An 18,114-nucleotide genomic window follows, 5' to 3' on the forward strand; every position below is an offset into this window, starting at 1 on the left:
TTTTGTTTTGCACACTTCTATGTCTTCCGAGTTAAGCTGTGTTGCTTTTGCAACAGAGGCTAGCATGGCACTATGTTGTCGTATTTGAGAACTTATATCGTCCATGCGGTCATTTAGCTGTTGTCCAAGTTGATTAATAGCCGCCAAAATGTCTTTCTTCAAAACGTCACATGTACTTTCTTCAGGTGTATCTTTAGGCTTTTTTCCTGTTGTTTTTTTTTTCTGGTGTATTTGTTGGAGTCAAGTCTTCTATTCCCCGCTTAGCAGAGGAGTTAGCAAGCTCCGTTTGCATAGCATAACATGCTCCGCCGCACTTTCCGAACGTTTAGAAGCGGGGGATTTGACCGCAGGAGAGTTCTTGGCATTTTTCATCTTGTTTACGAGTGAGTATACTACAGTTTCGGTATTAGAAAAATGGAGATATCAGTCTTACATGATAACAAATCCGGGACAGTGAGCAGCTTCAGTAAAACGCGACCACTTCCCTCGCCATTCCCTTGTCCCAAACTGAAGTGTGTGGACTACGAATTGCGGATGTGAAGTGTGATTGCGTCACAGCGTCACGACGTAAGCTGTCCCAAAGTCAGAATGCGCACTTCGAAGGGCGTATTTGAAGTGTGAATGCGTCACCGCGGTGCAACGAAGGCTGACGAATTTTGAAAGCGACTTCAAATGCACCCTTCAGTTCCCATGAAAATAAAGTGTACATCTATGGACACTTCGCACCCTACCATATCCCAGAATCACTTGCGTGCATATGAAGACGGTGGCAGTTGAGAGTTCTGTGGAGGACTTCACATTAATATGTAAGTAGGCTATTGTATTTTCATTCACGCAAATACTTAGCGAAAGTGTTAAAAGGGTTTTTTTTATTTAATTTTTTTTACATAAAGCCCAAAAAACAATAAGACAGCTGCTATATAAGACAATGGTCTTTCTCTTCGTTGTGTTTTTGAAGTGCTGTCATGCAAGATATGTCTACAAATGTTTTAACCAAACTTTAGCACTTCAGTATTTTGTATGCATGGCCTGCTGTGTCATATTTTCTATTGTTAAGATTACAAACCTGTCTTTATATTTTTTATTAGTTTTTCCATTTTCTCTTGTTTTATTACTATTCTGGAGCGAGTGAGCCTGCTGGGAAAGACTTAAAAATACAAAGTTAAATGTACTTTTTTTTTTCTTTTTTTTGCTGAAATTCATTGTGCTGTTGTTGTTAACAGGCATGGTTTATTTGCTAAAGTGTCCTGGGACAGGTGAAGGAGTGAGTGGAGCTGTCAAACTCCAGAGAGAGAGAGAAGAGTGCAAGTTTTCTCTTCTTAAGAGAATGCATAACAAATACATTCTTCATTAGCCAAGAGATAACAGTAGGCTAAAAATGTGTATATTACAGTTTTTCGATATATATTTTTTAAATGTCATATTGTCAATGGAATAACCTAATTTCTCTAGTTTATTTTTGTGATGCAAGTTAAAAATGAAATGCATAAGTTGTATACATTTTTATTTTTTAGTGTGTAATTTATTTATTTCTGTACATTTTGTATTTTTGTTTTTCATATTCACGTGTAAATAAAAGAGAAGTACTCATGTACATTGTAATTTTTTTTAATGCAGCTTATACATTTTTCCACAAAACATTCTATGTATTTATTTTTTTGTCTTGTAAATTTTTTTTTTACACATTAAAACAAATTGTTCTATACATAACTGAAAGTACTTTTTACAACCATTTACTGTATAGCTTAGGTTTAACATCAGAAAAACAACATCAGTTTGAGCCCAGCACTGCCTCCATGTGTTCTGGGGTCTTCAGGAGGTCAATCTCTTGGTGAATGGTCCTCAGCTACTCGGAGGATAATGGGGTGACAGTGGAAAGAGGCACATGTCAAATTCTCTGGAGAGCATCTTTATGATGTGCCACTGGCAAACAGATCAGAAACACCAGGGTCTGGATTGTGGCACCCATCACTGTTGGCGTTCACTTCTCAGAAGTTCCACTGTCAGGGCCTCGCTGCTCAGCACAAAACCTTTAAAACCTGTCCAGCGTTACATTCAGCTCTATCCTTCAGTACAGGGGTCTGGTCTGATTTAGGGAAGGAAGGAAAAGAGAAATTGTTTAGAGCTATGACAACATAATTAGTACACAAAATATTGAGATACTTTAGTAAACTATAATAACTACTAATACCATATTGGGGAAAAAACTACTAGTTGTCATATTTAAAACCTTAGAAAGGCTTAGCTAAAGGGACAGTTCACCCAAAAATAAAAATTCCAAACCTGGAACAACTTGAGTGTGAGTAAATGCTTACAGAATTTTCATTTTTGGCTGAACTGTCCTTTAAGTAAAAGTATTATCTTGCATACTCTAATATACTTAAGGTATTGAGAGTAAAACTGTTGGGTAGTTTAATCTACAACAATACATCATGTTGTAAAAGACCATATTTTTGTAGTGCTGCTGTCCTGTGAGAAAGAAAAAAAACGTAGTACTTTATATTTGTACGAGTATACTTTACGAATGTACTATCTTACAGATTTAAAAATGAAAGTAACATTTCTTGTGAGAATATTAATACATTATTGTAACTATATGAAAGACTGCATCTGCAGGACTGGGACCGGTCAAACAGCACTGTCAGCTGTCACAGATGCCACTGAACGTTAAGCTGTACTATGCTAAAAAAAAAATGATAATCAGTTTATTCCGTTTTATTTTCATGGTTAACTGCCTTAAAAATCTGGGTTGCAAACCGGTCTACATATGATCACCTTGGTCAAGTCAATAAACTACATAAAATCGCACCTTTATGTGTGTTCGTGTATTTTGTAGTTTTCATATGTATCATTACATTATTCAAGTAAGCTCCAAGTCTATGGAAGGCATTTTCTGCCAAATTTAAATAAATAAATGAAATGATTAAAATTAAAATTAAAACCAGATTAACGATTTCATTACAGAAAACTGTACGCAAAATGTGTGACAAAATTGAGAATGAAATTAAATTATTTCATTTTCACGGGGACATACCTGTCAAATTGAAAAATAAAATGCAATTGGTGATTTCACATTTCATTTTCAATAGAGTCTCGAGGCAAGACTGCCAATATTAAAATGAAAAGCCAAACGTGAAAAAGAAACTACACATACAGTTTTTACAAAGCTCTTTATTAACGCTCACGCAATAATAGTGACACAATTCAAATTTAAATGTAAATTGTACTTGTCATTTTAATTCCTCTTTTATTTCACTGTTTTCATTTTCGTTTTCATTTTCAAAGACAACCTGCATGCAAATTATATGTTAATGAGTGGGTGTGGCTCAATTACGTTGTAACGTGGAGGAGCTATAATGGCGGTTATGGCCAGTATAGCAGCAGAATTAAACCAGCTAGCAAACATTTCGGATGATAATGACTTCATTTTGCTACGAGTTGAATCTATCTTGAATAGGGGTGCTCCGATCACGATCAGCCGATCGTTATGCGCATCTCGTCAGTAAAGCCGGTTCTCTAATCAGCGGTTAATTCCATCAGGTAGGTGCGTGATTTCACATAGAGCAGCTGTTACTACACAGAGCCATTGTTAACTGAGAAGATGCGCAAATCCACGTTCATTTTCAGCGTTTATTGAAAATAAACGCTGAGCCAGGCTCAGGCTTGCTCTTTTCTTTGAGGCTATGTTGCCTGCTGCAGAAAACAGCCGCTCAGATGGTGTTGAGGTGGCAGGGATGCAGAGGTAAGACTTTGCTAGCCTGGCCAACATGGGATATCTTTCATTGTTAGCCTTCCAACAATGAAAGCAACAATTGTTAGCCTTCCACCACAATAATGGGTTTTCTTCCTTGTCAAGGCTCTTTTCTCCAAAGTATGTGAGGACTTCGTTCCTTACTTGGCTGTGGACATCCTCCGCTTCGCCTGCTCTATCCTCTTCTTCACCATCAGAACCAAGGAGTGAATCAAGTAGAGTGGCTACTAGAGTTGTTGATGCATTAGCTGTAGTATTGGTGGAGGTAATAACAACACTGTCACTGCCATGTTGCTGCAAATCCATCTTCCTACTCTCTTCAAGTAACATGGTTTGCAGTTTAGTTTGAACAAGTAGGATTTCATCAGGTGAAAGAAACTTGCTCAGTTTCTTAAACCTTGGGTCAAGGGCCATCGCAAAAATCACTGTGTTTGGTGCTCCATCTGAGAAAGCAGTCTCCCTTTTCCATCTCTCCTGCAACTGCTGCACCGCAGTGAGTTGGAAAGCCCGCAGCGGGGCTGACTCGTAGACAGCACTCTGGGTGGACTTCAACAGCCCCTTCACAAGTGGAGGTATTGCAGATATTGTTGCATATTTCTGTCCACTCATGAACACAGTGACACATTCAAAAGGTTTGAGCACTGTTGAAAGCTCTTCCAGCAGGCTCCACTGGTCTGGTTTCAGATCCAGGTACCTTTTGCCTCTCTGTGTGACAGAGCTGTCGGACAGTGTTGCTGTTACAGGCCACCTTTGCTCAAGCAGTCGACTTATCATATAGAATGTGCTATTCCACCTTGTGCTTATGTCTTGAACAAGGCTGTGCTCTGGTGTGGCCATTTGTTGTTGTTTCTCTCTGAGTTTACTGCTGGCTAGCTCGCTTTTCTTAAAATGTTCTACCAGACATCTTGCAGCCCCGACAGCTTTTTCAATGCTTGGATGCTTCAACGCAGTATTGATCACAAGTTGCAAAGTATGGCCAGTGCAACGGACAGAGGACCACCCATGCTTCTCCTCCAGGATATTTGCTGCAGCCACGATATTAGCACCATTGTCATGGACTATGGCAATGATTTTGCTAGGAGGAATTTCAAATCTGGCCACTACCTGCTCCAACCACTCTGCAATGTTAGATGCAGTATGTCTGTCATGCAGTGGCATGGTGGTGAGGCAGAATGACTGCATGTCCCAGTCATCTGTGATGTAGTGGCATGTAATGCCAAGGTAGGCTTCAGTTGCTACACTTGTCCATACATCAGTGGTGAGAGCAAGTTTGCTGTTGTTGGTGTTTATTGCAGTTTTCACTTCTTTGAATGTCTCTTCATATTTTCTCTCCATGAGCTTTGTGAAGTGAGTCCTGGAGGGCAGAGTGTAACCAGGGTTCAAGGTGTGGATCATTTTAGTGAAGCCATCATCTTCAACCATTGACAGAGGCCTCATGTCAGTGACGAGCATGTTGAGGATACTATCCGTCAAGATAGCGGCTTGCTGTGGTGTACATGATGCATTTCCCATCAAGAAGCCTCTCATGGTTTGCTGTTTTTTTCTGGAATCAAAAAGATAGTATGAGTATGTGTAATAGCAAAATTTTTACATCAACTAAATACATACTTACATACATACATGCATACCTAACCCAAAGAGCAATTACAGACAAGACACACACAAACACACACTCCCTCTCTCTCTCTCTCTCCCTCTCTCTCTCTCGAGTTCACTTGAAGCTTAGTCATTAAATTATTACCATCATTGTAGTAAGTGCAAGGTTCATTTATACACCACATTTAAACACAGCTTAAGATGACCAAGTGCTATAAAAGAACTTTAAAATTAGATTAAAAAGTACAACACACACAAATATATTTGTCATTAATAACCTATTTGGGACAAAGCACAGAATATACACTGTAAAAAATGCTTTTCTAATTTAGTAGTTTTGTCCTGTTCAGTCCAAATATCAAAAAAATCTTAAATCAAGATTTTTCATTCTTTTACTAGACACATGAAATAGCATAAGAAATTGTTTTGTTTTCTGAAAAACAACACCTCAAAATTAAGTGATTGTTAGTTTAAAACAAGCTAAATTATCTGCCAATGGGGTAAGAAAAATAATCTTAATGATATATAATCAAAAACTGAAGTTTTAAGCATCACTTAATTTTCTCATGCCATTTTTCTTGTCTAGTTATCTTGATTTAAGATTTTTTTTGTATTTGGACTGGAAACGAGACAAAATTACTAAGTAAGAAAAGCTTTTATTGCAGTGTAGCTATACATGACAACAGATTGAAAAATGAATGGTCCAAAAAAGGCGAGTGAATAAAAACATGTCTTTAGTCTTGCAATGCAAAGTGCAAAGTAATTATACCACCCCTGCTTTACTACTCTTATTAACGAGCTAACGCTAACTTGTCATGCTTGTCAAGCTGGATAACGAGTATAAACACCAGCGGCAGGGACATTACGTTCCTCACGTCAATACGGAACAAAAGTAGGATTCTGTAGTGACTTACCCTGCTGTTGAACTCCCTTCCTCCTCATCAAAGACTCCAACATGTTTGCGTTTCAGGTGCTGGATCATTGCCGTGGTGCTCCCGTGCCATGCCATGTCGCTTTTGCATATTTTGCAGTTAACACACTTTTTCTGTTTATTTAGTGTGAAATGCTCCCACACCTTGGATGACTTGGGGCGCACGGATTTCTCTGCCTCCGCCATGTATCTTTCCTCTACCTCTGCTCGTTTTTTTTTTTTTTGCTCCGCCCTGTCTATGAGGCGCCGAACTCTGCTAGCACTAGCATCAGTGCGCGAGAGAGACCGAGTGTGTTCATTCCGCTCCGCGATCAACTAAAGTTTTTATTCTTACATAATAATCAAACGTCTCTGCGTCGCACGACACAACGAATCGATTATGAAATTCGTTGCCAACTCTTTTAGTAATCGATTTAATCGATTCGTTGTTGCAGCCCTAGTTGCCAGCTCTTAAAGTCACGAAGTGCACCTGATGTTGTTGCCTAGCCTGCTAGCTAACTACAGTGCTAAGCATAAGTGAATACATCCATGATAAGTTTGACTAAAAAGAGGAATAAAAATCATATTTTGTAAATTGATCTTATTGCTTTAATTAAAAAATTAGGAAAAATCACCCTACCTAGAGATTGGCATGGGGTAGTTTCCAAAAGATCATCTCTCAATGCAAATCAAACCAGCTATTAGGCTAATTGAAATAAACCATGCCAATATCTAGGTATGGTAGTAAGGGTATGTGATGATGTGGGGCTATTTTAATTCCAAAAGCCAAGGGTACTTTATCAGGATGCATAGGATCCTGGATCCATAAAATAACTGGCCTTTAAAAATTTGCCTGTCTCAATGGGAATTTAACATGGGTTGTCCAGACTTATGCACCCTGTATTTTAAGGAAGAACTTTTATTTATTTAAGACTTTTAAGAGCTGGCAACATAAACACATTTAAACAATTTTTAGAGAACTTACCCGAATGAAAATGCAGAGAACACACTCTCATCGACTCGGAGATGCAGTCGAAAGTAATGTCCTTTCTTCTAATTGCTGCCACCCAAGAAATCCGACGTCTCTTTGTCACATCGGATACAGACGGATTCTGATATTTCATTTGTTTATTTCAGACTCAAACCACATTTGCCACCTCTGTTAATTTAAAAACTGTACAATGCTGGATGATATCAAGTGACACATCTTGAAGATATAAACCATTGAACAACCATCTGTCTCCTGTCGCACTTCTTGAGTTCCGTATGGGACTAGCACTCTACCTATAGAGAACAGAGTCCTTTACAACTTGAGTAAAAGTTTTAAAGTATGCGGTAGGCGATTTTTATCTTTCTCAAGTATAAAAATGTGTGTATATATATATATATATATATATATAACTTAAGTATTGAAAGTAAAAGTACACGTGAATTAAAAATAGAAAATTTTAAAAATTGTTCTACACACAGACTAAGCACCAGTATTCAGTGTTTTAACGCTTTCTTACATTTTGTATCTTAGGTTCAGCATAAGAGCCACATCATCTGGTACTTATTCTCTTTTATTCTAGCATAAGAAATCATTTCTCACAAATCTGCATCTGGAATGGCATTCAGACGGTCTAATGCAGCTCGGAGGTAACACGGATCTTTTTAACCAAATACATAGCCTAAATAATGTTTTATTTACACATAAAACGTTGAATATTAATATTTGAAAAGGTTTAACCCATGAAAAGATACTTGAAATGTGACATTAAAGCCGCCAGTAGATGGCAGCAAGTCACTGTTAATGAGCGAGTCATTGAGACTAAATCGATCCAATCAAAAGGCGTGATACATTCGGGAATTGGTTCATTTGCATTGCTCATATACCCACACTTGCGTCTTTGCTCTTGACCACTTGTATGATGTATTTTCTGTATTTAGCCCAAGTGTTCAAGTGAGGATGAAGACCACAAGTGTGTGACAAACGTTTCATTACCTGATGGGAAAACTCAGGCTGCGATCAGTTTACACAGTGCATGTATATGACCTCTAACACTAGCTTGCTCTATTCTTTTTCTATTCTGTTTTCTTTTTATTTATTATATTATTTTAAAAGCCCTTGCTACATGTTCTTTGTTATGCTAACTAAGACTTGTTATAGCACTTATATATCATTGCTCTTTTTGTTGTTTTTGATTTGCATCAACGAATGGACTGGACAGGACATAGACGCAGATCATGCTCTGGAGAAGGATTCTCATTGGTTGACAGTTGTCCTTTGCTTTTGTGCTGCTTCACATGTCCTGGTTGGTAAACTGGTGCAGCAGGGGGCCAATAATGTACCTCTCAGGGAGAGCAATCAGGTTACCTGCTAGAGGGCAGAGTATGAAGAGCCAGAGGAGAGCTGGAGACACACACAACAACAGAAGAAAACACACGGTACTATGAAACCATTACAAAAATATACGTCTTTGGACATGACATAAAAAAGTCGTGGCTGTGTTGAAAATAATACATACCTAAACCTATTGTGTTATGGTTGAACGATTTTTTGTTCTATCAGCTCTTTTATCTTTTATCTTCTATCAGATGAAAATGATGCTATGCTTGTATCCATAGGCTGCTGATTTTTACTTTGCGCAGGAAATACATGCCTTTTAACGACTATGAAAGGTTCTGTAGGAGTCAATGGGAAATGACATGGTTTTCACATTGCAATACTGGATCTGCAGGGGTCGCTATATTAAAATGAGATTTAAGATGTCAGGCGCAGACTATGGATATAATGATAATATAAAAAGATATCAAACTATATGTTACTCAGATTAACAATGTTTATACACTTTAAATTCTGTCAATTCTGATATGATAAATAAAATTGTATATTTCAGATGAAGGTAAAATGACTTTAGAGTTAAAATTTGAGGAAATTAAAAAGTGTATTGGGAACCTTAAAGATAATCGATCACCCGGCAATGATGACTTGTTAGTAAATTTTATAAAAAGAGTTTAAGCTATGTCAGCTTGCAAATGGTTAATTTTTGAAAAACATTAATAAAGAAGTGTTGATGTAAAGAAGCAAAAAGTTTTGGATGTTTCGTGGCTAAGAATGAATATAGATAAATCAGTTATGTTTCCTACTAAAGATTGTACAGTAGTTTAACATGTTTTTGTACTATTGCAATCAAAAAAACCAAGTAATATGTCTAAAGATAAATCTTTATATCTTTATTATGAATATCTGCATAACGATCCAATTTCAGTCTAATTATTGATATTGGGGGGTATGGGGGTGTCCCCACCAAAGCTGAGACCAAACCTACGCCCATGCTCAAAACACCTGCAAAGCCTTTAAATGGTCTCTCATTCTAGTTATGTAGGCTACACAATCATGGGGAAGACTGCTGACTTTTTGAAATATATTTGATAAATATCAATCTCTCTTTTTTTTTTTTTTACTGGTTTGAAAATAATAACATACAAGTCATTCAGCTATTAAACAATGATATAATTGTATATTGTAATCTTTAATTTCTTACCTAGTACATCTCACATCATCCAGCTATTATTTTTATTTATTTATTTATTTTATTGATTGATTGATTGATTGATTGATTGATTGGTTGGTTGGTTGGTGCCTTAGGCATAAGCTTGGCAAAAGAAATCTCGCAAAACAATGCTTAGAATATACCAAAACGTTCTGGAATGGTTTAAACTAGATTACTCTTTTCATTTCTGTAATGGTGAAAAGGAAACTATTTTTCATCTATTTTTTTTCATTGCTTATAAATATTCTGGCCTGATATTGAACATTTAATTGCACTTGTTTATTGTATATTTGTTTTGTTTTGTTGTCTTTGTTTTGCAATAAATAATTCTCATTGTATTGTTTTTGGTTATGGCATTGCTACTAATAAAAAAATAAAAAAAAAAATCTAAGAATTCTGAACTTTAATCCATCATTCAGAAGGAAGCAATGACCACCATTTGATAGCAGCCAATCACAGTATTTGTCATTGTGAAAACCAATAAATGCATCATGTCACGACGCGGCAGGACGCGCAGAGGAAGAAACAGGGTCTGGGTCCAAATGCAGGGAAATATAACTTTTTAATAAAAGAGAACAAAAAGGCCAACACGGCAAAAACAGAAGCAAATCACAGGAACAAGAGCAGTAGAAATCCAAAAAACACGATTAACCAACACAACTACGATTAACATTAATCCAGCCAGCCAGAGCTGTGTGAGAGAGGAGAACATATAGCCAAGGGCAATGGGCACCAGGTGTGTGTGTGTGTGTGTGAGTGGGTGTAACAGGTGTGCGGAGTGAAGTTAATGAGCTCGGGAGCAAGGGAGAAACACAGGTGGAGACATGGCACCAAACAAACAAAGCACTCACAGAAGACTGACAGAAAACTGTGAAACATCAAAATTGCCATGTATTTTACAGTCAAAGCTGTAGATTTTTTTTTCTTTGGGAAGCATTTTTTCTCCTCCAATAGACACAGATGGACAGAGGAGAAGGACAGGTCTGTCAGGTTATTGATATGCCTGGTTTTCCAGTGAAGTGGAAACTTCATCAGAATGTTTAGTCTGTTATAAACAGACATTTATAAAGTCTTTTATAAACTAACAAAGACTTTATTTACTTTGTTGGAACAACAGTTATGCTAATTATGTCTCTATTTGTTTCTCTGTTTTGCCACGGGACACAAGCTCCAGTCTGGATGCAGAACACCTGAGAAGAGATGATGCTGACCCTCAGAGGAACCCAGATGATGCTAACCCTGAATCAACAAACAAAACCAACAAATATTGCTACTTACTATGCAATCACTTTATAATTGCTGTTAATAATGTTCATCATCTGGTTGACTACGTCTTGTATTAATTTTTCAGAAAATTCCTGTCATATGCACATAAACTGACAGTCCCCACTTATAAGCTACTACTAAATATTGTAGAGTTAATCTTCTGTAAAGTTGCTTTGCAATGATATGTTTTGTAAAGAGCACTATACAAATAAACTTGAATTGAATTGAATGAACTTACTGAATACTGGGTGGCACTTCTAAATTGATTTAGGGATGGTTGCATTTTTTTTTCTCAATGCTTGTATCCTGGAGCGTTCCAGGAAAGCATTGTTGTGAAATCAATATATTCTCAAGAGGTCTAATGTTTGCATTCCTGATAAATTTATCCATGTTTACATTACATACACATATACACGTGAGACAGTGAATTTTTTTTATATTCATATAAGTTTGAAATTTAGCTTAACACCTCTCAGAATGACTTTCTCATAATATTCTCCTATATGTCATTGATCTTATATTGACAACATTTTTACTCAATTGACAAGATATTTTTAATCTTTAATGTTTTGTTTTTCATGCTTGTGGTCCTAGAGAATTAATTTAAATATATTTAATTGCATGGATTGACCCCCTCAAGGATGTCGAAACAAGGTGGAACTCATATATATATATATATATATATATAAAGCGATAGATGATTATGTAGCTCCAAACAGTCACATATCCGTCCTCTATGCTTGGCCACTCCCCTCATTCACCTGTTGCTCTTCAACAGGTAACATCATATACACTTTATTTTGACGCTTATTGGCGTAATGTGAGTTTCAAAGCTTCATTTTAATGTGGATATAGACCGCCTACAAATAAATATATTACATTGTTTTTATTTGCGACAGATTTAATCATGTACGGATTCCGCAGGACTTTATTCATTGCCATTGTTTTAATGGGCTCTCTTTTCGCCTTATTTTATACTCGCGTGGATTTTTGGAGTAACGCTTCGCTACCGACACTAAGGTAAGTGCCTTGTTCATCAATGAACGTTATTTATTTTATTGTATTTGTTATTTATGCTATTTATTTTTTGTCGTGGGCAAATGTATTAGATTTATTTAGCCAAATAACAACATATAAGCTATCTCACTGTTTCGATTAATTCAGTATAATACAATACTTCTGAATGAGATGAATCCAATAATGATGGAGAACATTTAATATGCTCAATATAATGTAGACATATTTCGTGTATATATGGACTCTTACAAGAGAGTCCGTGTCAATCAATTAAAAATGATGTTTTTATACTATTTAATTCATTTCATATTAATTCCAGCTTTGTAAGGAAACAACAGTGCACGATGAATCAACAACGCCCTGTAAAGCTAAAGTACAAAGAAAACGTAGGCCTAATGGACAATACAAGACAGTTGTTAGACAACGGCAAAAAAAAAAAAAAAAAATTCCATTGAAGTGATGAGGCATCCTTTGTATAGTAGGCTTCCCAGAACCACTTGACATGGAGGAGTTCATGAAGAATAAGTTCTGCCTGGTATTAAAATAGCAGAGGTGTAAAGAGTACCTGAAAACCATAAAAGTACAGAAACCTTACAGTGAAAATGACTCCATTACAAGTTACAACTCCAGAACAACGTGAGAGTATCTGATGTTACTTATAATAAATATAGCCTACAGTACCTTTAATAATTTATAATTATTTGAATGTAAAAATAAATAAATAACACAAAGCAGTAACATAAAAAGCATGAAAAAAAATAAAGGGGTATGAATACTTTTGCAAGGCACTGTTGGCTCAAAGATGCACTAGTCAAAGAGACATGCCAATGAAAAACCAGAAAGAGGAGGGCTATCATGTTTATTTTCTAATACCCAAAATTGGGTTTTTAGAAATTTTCTTGCACTGGATGTGCAGACATGACCTCATCTCATATATAAAATACCTGTAATTTACAACTATTTGCTAAAGAACTCACAAGCAGCCGTGTTGACAAGTTTGGGTGAGTAAAGGGCAAATCGCACAAGATTTAGTACATTCAGTGCCCTGTAGTTGCGATATCACTTTTGTTGTAGCAGAAGTAAACTTCTGCAGAAAAAGCTAGGTTGTTATGCAAAGTGTAATCTGTAACTGCAAAACTCATTACTAAAGTAGTGGAGTAAAGAGTACAGATCCTTATTTGCTTATATCCTTATTTATTGCTAATAACTTTGATAGTACAACTACAGAGTCTCCAAAAAGATAGTCAAGTAATTAATTACACTTAAATACTTTACGCAGAACCTGATTTTACCAAGTGAGACATGTTCCTGGGACAACATCTTTGTTGTCCCTGGAACAACATTGTGATTAACCAATCAGATTTGAAGAACCAGTTTGGTGCTTGTACATCAGTGTCATTCATCTATCATTTCCTCTGATTTTAGGGATTACTCATGGTTAAGGTTAGGTTTAGGTGTAGGGATATGGTCAAGAATACATTTTTGGAGTAAAATGTTTTTCCAGGGTCAACAAAATATGTTGACCTAGGAACACATCTAACTCAGCAAAATCAGGACGTGCAGCTACTTTACACCTCTGGACAACAGTTCAAGTTTTTTATGCGATCCAAAAGCGGTCAGAATTAAGTCTGAAACCAGAAAATGTAAAGTCTTGTCTGAAAACCATTTTTTTTTTGTCAAGAGACAGACGGAGGAGATGCAGCGCATTGAGAAAGCGCGTTCAGAAAGAAATGCACCTACTCCCAACTCTGATGCGTCGACCTCCACCACGAACTGACGTATGGGATCAGGGGTTACTTAGATGGGAGCCGAAACAAAGCGGCTCTTAAGGTTGGAAAATACAATTCCGGCTGTATTAGACCACCTGAACATAGTACTGGGGGAGGTCAAGGCGGTCAGAGGCGAGACTAGTTGGCTGAAATTGCGAATAAAATGCCAATAAAAATTGGCGAAACCCAGAAACCGCTGTAGGGTCTTATGGTAATCTGCACTTGGCCAATCTATCACAGCCTTAACCTTGTCAGGATCCATACGTATTCCCTCAGACAAGACGATGTAACCTAGGAAGGGAACAGACTGTGCATGAAGTACGCATTTCTCCACCTTGACAAAAAGCCCATTCTCTAGTAATCTCTGGAGCACTCGTCTGACGTGTTGCACGTGTTCCTGATGAGACGAGGAAAAAATCAGTATGTCATGCAGGTAAACATATATAAACTGATCTACCATGTCTCTCAACACATCATTAATGAGTGCTTGGAAAACCCCTGGCGAGTTGGACAGCCCAAACGGCATAACCAAGTATTCAAAGTGCCCTCTAGGGGTGTTAAAAGGGGTTTCCACTCATCCCCCTTCCTAATGCGGACCAAATGATAAGCATTGCATAAATCCAGTTTTGTGAAGACGGATGCTCCCTGTAACGTCTCGAATGCTGAAGACATCAACGGCAAAGGATACATATTCTTTACCGTGATGTTTAACGGTAAATAATTTTTAGATTTACCAAGCTTTACCAAGAGTAAAGCTTGCCTTTAGGCGGGGACTTAACTGGAACTAACTCTATGGCACAGTCATAGGGAAGATGCGGAGGGAGAGAAGCAGCAGGGGACTTACTGAACACTTCCTTCAGGTCCAGGTACTCCGTGGGCACATTTGACAAAACCCTAGCCTACTCCTGAAAAACAGAAACAGACACAGCAGGACAAGCAGATACTAGACAAGACCCATGACCATGTACACTCCACAAGGTGATGGTATTGGAACCCCAATCCACTCATGGGTTGTGTTTGACAAGCCAGGGGTGACCTAAGACGATGGGTGCCACAGGGGAGTCCATGAGGAGGAAGGGAAGGGTTTCGGTGTGGTTGCCAGAGGTGATGAGAGTTATGGGTCTTGTGGTGTGGGTGATGTAGGGCAGTTCCTGGCCATTGAGTGTGATGACAGTGATCTGGTGTGAAAGGGGAGTGATTGGGAGTCCATGAGTGTTGTGCAAGGGTGGTGTCCATGAAGTTACCCTCTGCTCTAGAGTCCAGAAGGGTGTGACAGGTGTGCGTGTTGTTGGCCCATGTCAGTTTCACCGGAAGGAGAGTGGATGATGTTGAGGACTTCCCGGCGGAGATCTCACCCGATAGTAGCCTCGAGTTTACTACCAGGCTGGCTCCTCTTACCGGACAGGAAAGTAGAAGATGTCCCGAGTCACCGCAGTACATACAAAGTCCTTGGGACCTCTGCCTCTCTCTCTTTCCTCCGGGTCAGTCGAGCTCTACCTACCTGCATGGGTTTGTGATTGACGACGGGACCGGCCGTGTTCTCCCTGCTGGAGTTGCCACTCTCAGAGCTGCTGGGGAGACGTGTAGGACAGGCTGGTTGGCAACTCGAGAAGGTAGCTCTCCTTGTTAACACGGTCGGCCAACCCATGCAGGAACATATCCCTTTGCACCTCCTCGTTCCACTTACACGCGCCCGCCAAGATGCGGAACTGGATGGAATAGTCCGCCAATGAGTGATTCCCCTGCTTGAGGTCCGCAAGCTCTCAGGCCGCCTCCTTGCCGGCCACGGCCCGGTTGAAAACTCTACTCATTTCCTCGGAGAGGGAGTAAAACGAGGTGCAGCATTGGTCTCGGTTCTCCCACACCGCCGTTCCCCACAGGGCAGCCCTCCCGGAAAGTAGAGTCAGAACGAACGCCACCTTGGACTCCTCTGTCTCAAAGGTGCGAGGCTGCAGGGAAAAATGCATGGAACACTTAGTCAAAAATGTTCTGCAGTAGTTGGGCTCACCAGAGTAGTTCTCTGGCACAGGAAGGTGTGGTTCCAGCCGGTAGTGGGTTTTGGGGATGGCCCGGAAACGGATGGTGCGGGTGGTGCAGCGGGAGTGGTCAGCTGTTGGATCTGCTGGGTGAACTTGAACACCTGTGTCACCAGCGCTTGGACAGTGCGTCTGGTGTTGACGATGCTCTCCTGCTGCTGATCCATACGGGTGACGCTGTGGTGAATAAACTCATAGAATGATGTGGAACTTGCTTCTTCCATGATGGTCAGAGCGTTCTGTAACGGTGAAAGAAGGTGAGGAAGCAAGTGCAAGTAAATGGATATTTAATAAACACAGTAAGACACACAAGTAACATAAAACAGGATAACAGGTTGGTGAGGCGAAGTCTGATGGTGATCTGGGAAGTAACAATGTCGGTGAGGAGATGCAGCAGGAGAGCATGACACAGGAACTGAGATGAGCGAGCCGTGGGGGTGAGAGGTATAATCCATGGGTGGTGAGGAGTAGATAAGATTCCAGAGACACAGACGATCCAACAAAGAGAAGAACACAGAGAACAGGAATGAGAGACCGGCATAACACGAGGGACAGCAAACAACGCTCTGACAAACACAAGACGAAAGACAGGGCAATAAGTAGGGATCGGGTAATGAGTAGCAGCTGGTGAAGATGAACAATTAACGGAGACGCCCAGATGAAACAATCAGTGCTGACGCGAGGCACTCACAAACTCCACCCACGTAGTGCAAATCCTGAGGCCACGGTTTACCAACCGTGACACCTGCATGCATACTGTAGGTGTAAAGTGGCATTAAAGTTCTAGTCGGTGTCAATTACTCTCATAATAAATAATAATAATGTTCAAATATATGTTGGCTTTCTTAAGCCCAACAAAGAAGACTAAAAAGATAAACATCATCCAATTTAGTATGTAATTAAACTAACCAAATTATAAGGCATGAAAAATAGGAATTTTATTTGCAATTAAACCCTGTTAATATTTGTCAGTAAGGTGTGCCTTTTGACTCAAAAGACAAGAGTGGTAAATGTTACAGATATATTATCATGGAACTGTTCAGTCTATTATTGATTTTTATTTCCACTTCACTTTTATCCAAGGAGATGTTTGCCATGTATTTATCAGTGGGACAATATTCATACAAAACTATACTTGGGTCACTTGCAAGTCACAGCAGCGCGAATTATGTGCCCAGCAACATCTGATTCAATTATTATGCTAATTAACAGTGAGCGGTGGCTTCAGACATTACAGTGCCGCACTCGTAATGACTCTTATTCTGTCTGAAAGAATGAAAAGACCGTGCTGAAGGCAGAGTGATTCAACCAATCAGATGAAAGGAGCATTTCAGCACCGCCCACAAGTGTGAATTGACTATTGAACCCATATACGGATTTGTAAACCTCAAACAAAAAATGAGAAATCCAGCCAAAATCTAATTTTCCATTTGTTAAACTAAAAGGAAAAATGAATAAACGAGCCATTTTTCCATTTCTTAATATTGCATTCTAAATAGGAAATTAAATTATCAAAATGTACACAGACCCTTGTCACATCTCGCATGTTTGGTTGTGAAACATAGTTTGCGTGCCAGACAGGTCCGTGTATCTTTTGGTCATTTGATTTTCTATTTAAAAATAATTAAAGATAAATGAGAAACGGTTTGATTTTCGTTTTTTCGTTTTGTTTAAGAAACGCAAAATGCAAATGTAGCTGGATTTTTCGTATTTTTGTTTGTGGGTAAAAAATTAGATTATGCTTTAATATTTGTTTGAATGTGTGGGCGGCGCTGAAACGCCCCTTTCATCCCTTCTGTACTACACCGACAAGCGGCAACCGCAAGCTCAGTTCATTTTCACTAGAAGAGAAGCGGCAGACAGCAGAGCATATTAATCCCGCGGATTCTTTGCTAGTGGTGCTTGCAAGATAAAATAATAATAATTAATTAATTAATTAATTAATTAATTAAATTAATAATAAAATAAAAAATAATATTATAATTGTCCAGCTGCTGCATGTTATTGACAAAGCAGACTTGACAACTTTATTATTTTAATTATTTTAATTTTTATTTATTTTATTCTAGGCCATTCATAAAAAAAAATAAAATAGGAAAAACCCAACCCCACATTTATAATAAAATTTATATTAAAATAAGTTAAGTTTTCCCCATAATTAATCTACTTTAAATGTTTTAATTATAGGCTATAGGCTACTTAGAATTATGAACTGAATTCACGAATTCTGTAG

At 38.4% G+C, this 18,114-nt stretch overlaps 1 protein-coding gene and 1 long non-coding RNA gene across 3 annotated transcripts in view; one reads left to right on the plus strand and one right to left on the minus strand.

Moving 5' to 3' along the window:
• LOC132133703 (uncharacterized) overlaps window positions 1-18,114 on the plus strand; it is a 300,636-nt gene that overhangs the window by 220,604 nt on the left and 61,918 nt on the right. The window lies entirely within an intron of this gene.
• Window positions 2,069-6,538, minus strand: LOC132133290 (E3 SUMO-protein ligase ZBED1-like). Its single transcript, XM_059546093.1, has 3 exons — window positions 6,262-6,538; window positions 3,896-5,294; window positions 2,069-2,086 (listed from the first exon to the last, which is right to left on the minus strand). The coding sequence occupies exons 1-3, from the start codon at window positions 6,462-6,464 to the stop codon at window positions 2,069-2,071; spliced, it is 1,620 nt and encodes a 539-aa protein (XP_059402076.1). The 5' UTR covers window positions 6,465-6,538.

The sequence above is a fragment of the Carassius carassius genome, chromosome 50 (assembly GCF_963082965.1).
Source record: "Carassius carassius chromosome 50, fCarCar2.1, whole genome shotgun sequence".
Lineage (NCBI taxonomy): Eukaryota > Metazoa > Chordata > Actinopteri > Cypriniformes > Cyprinidae > Carassius > Carassius carassius.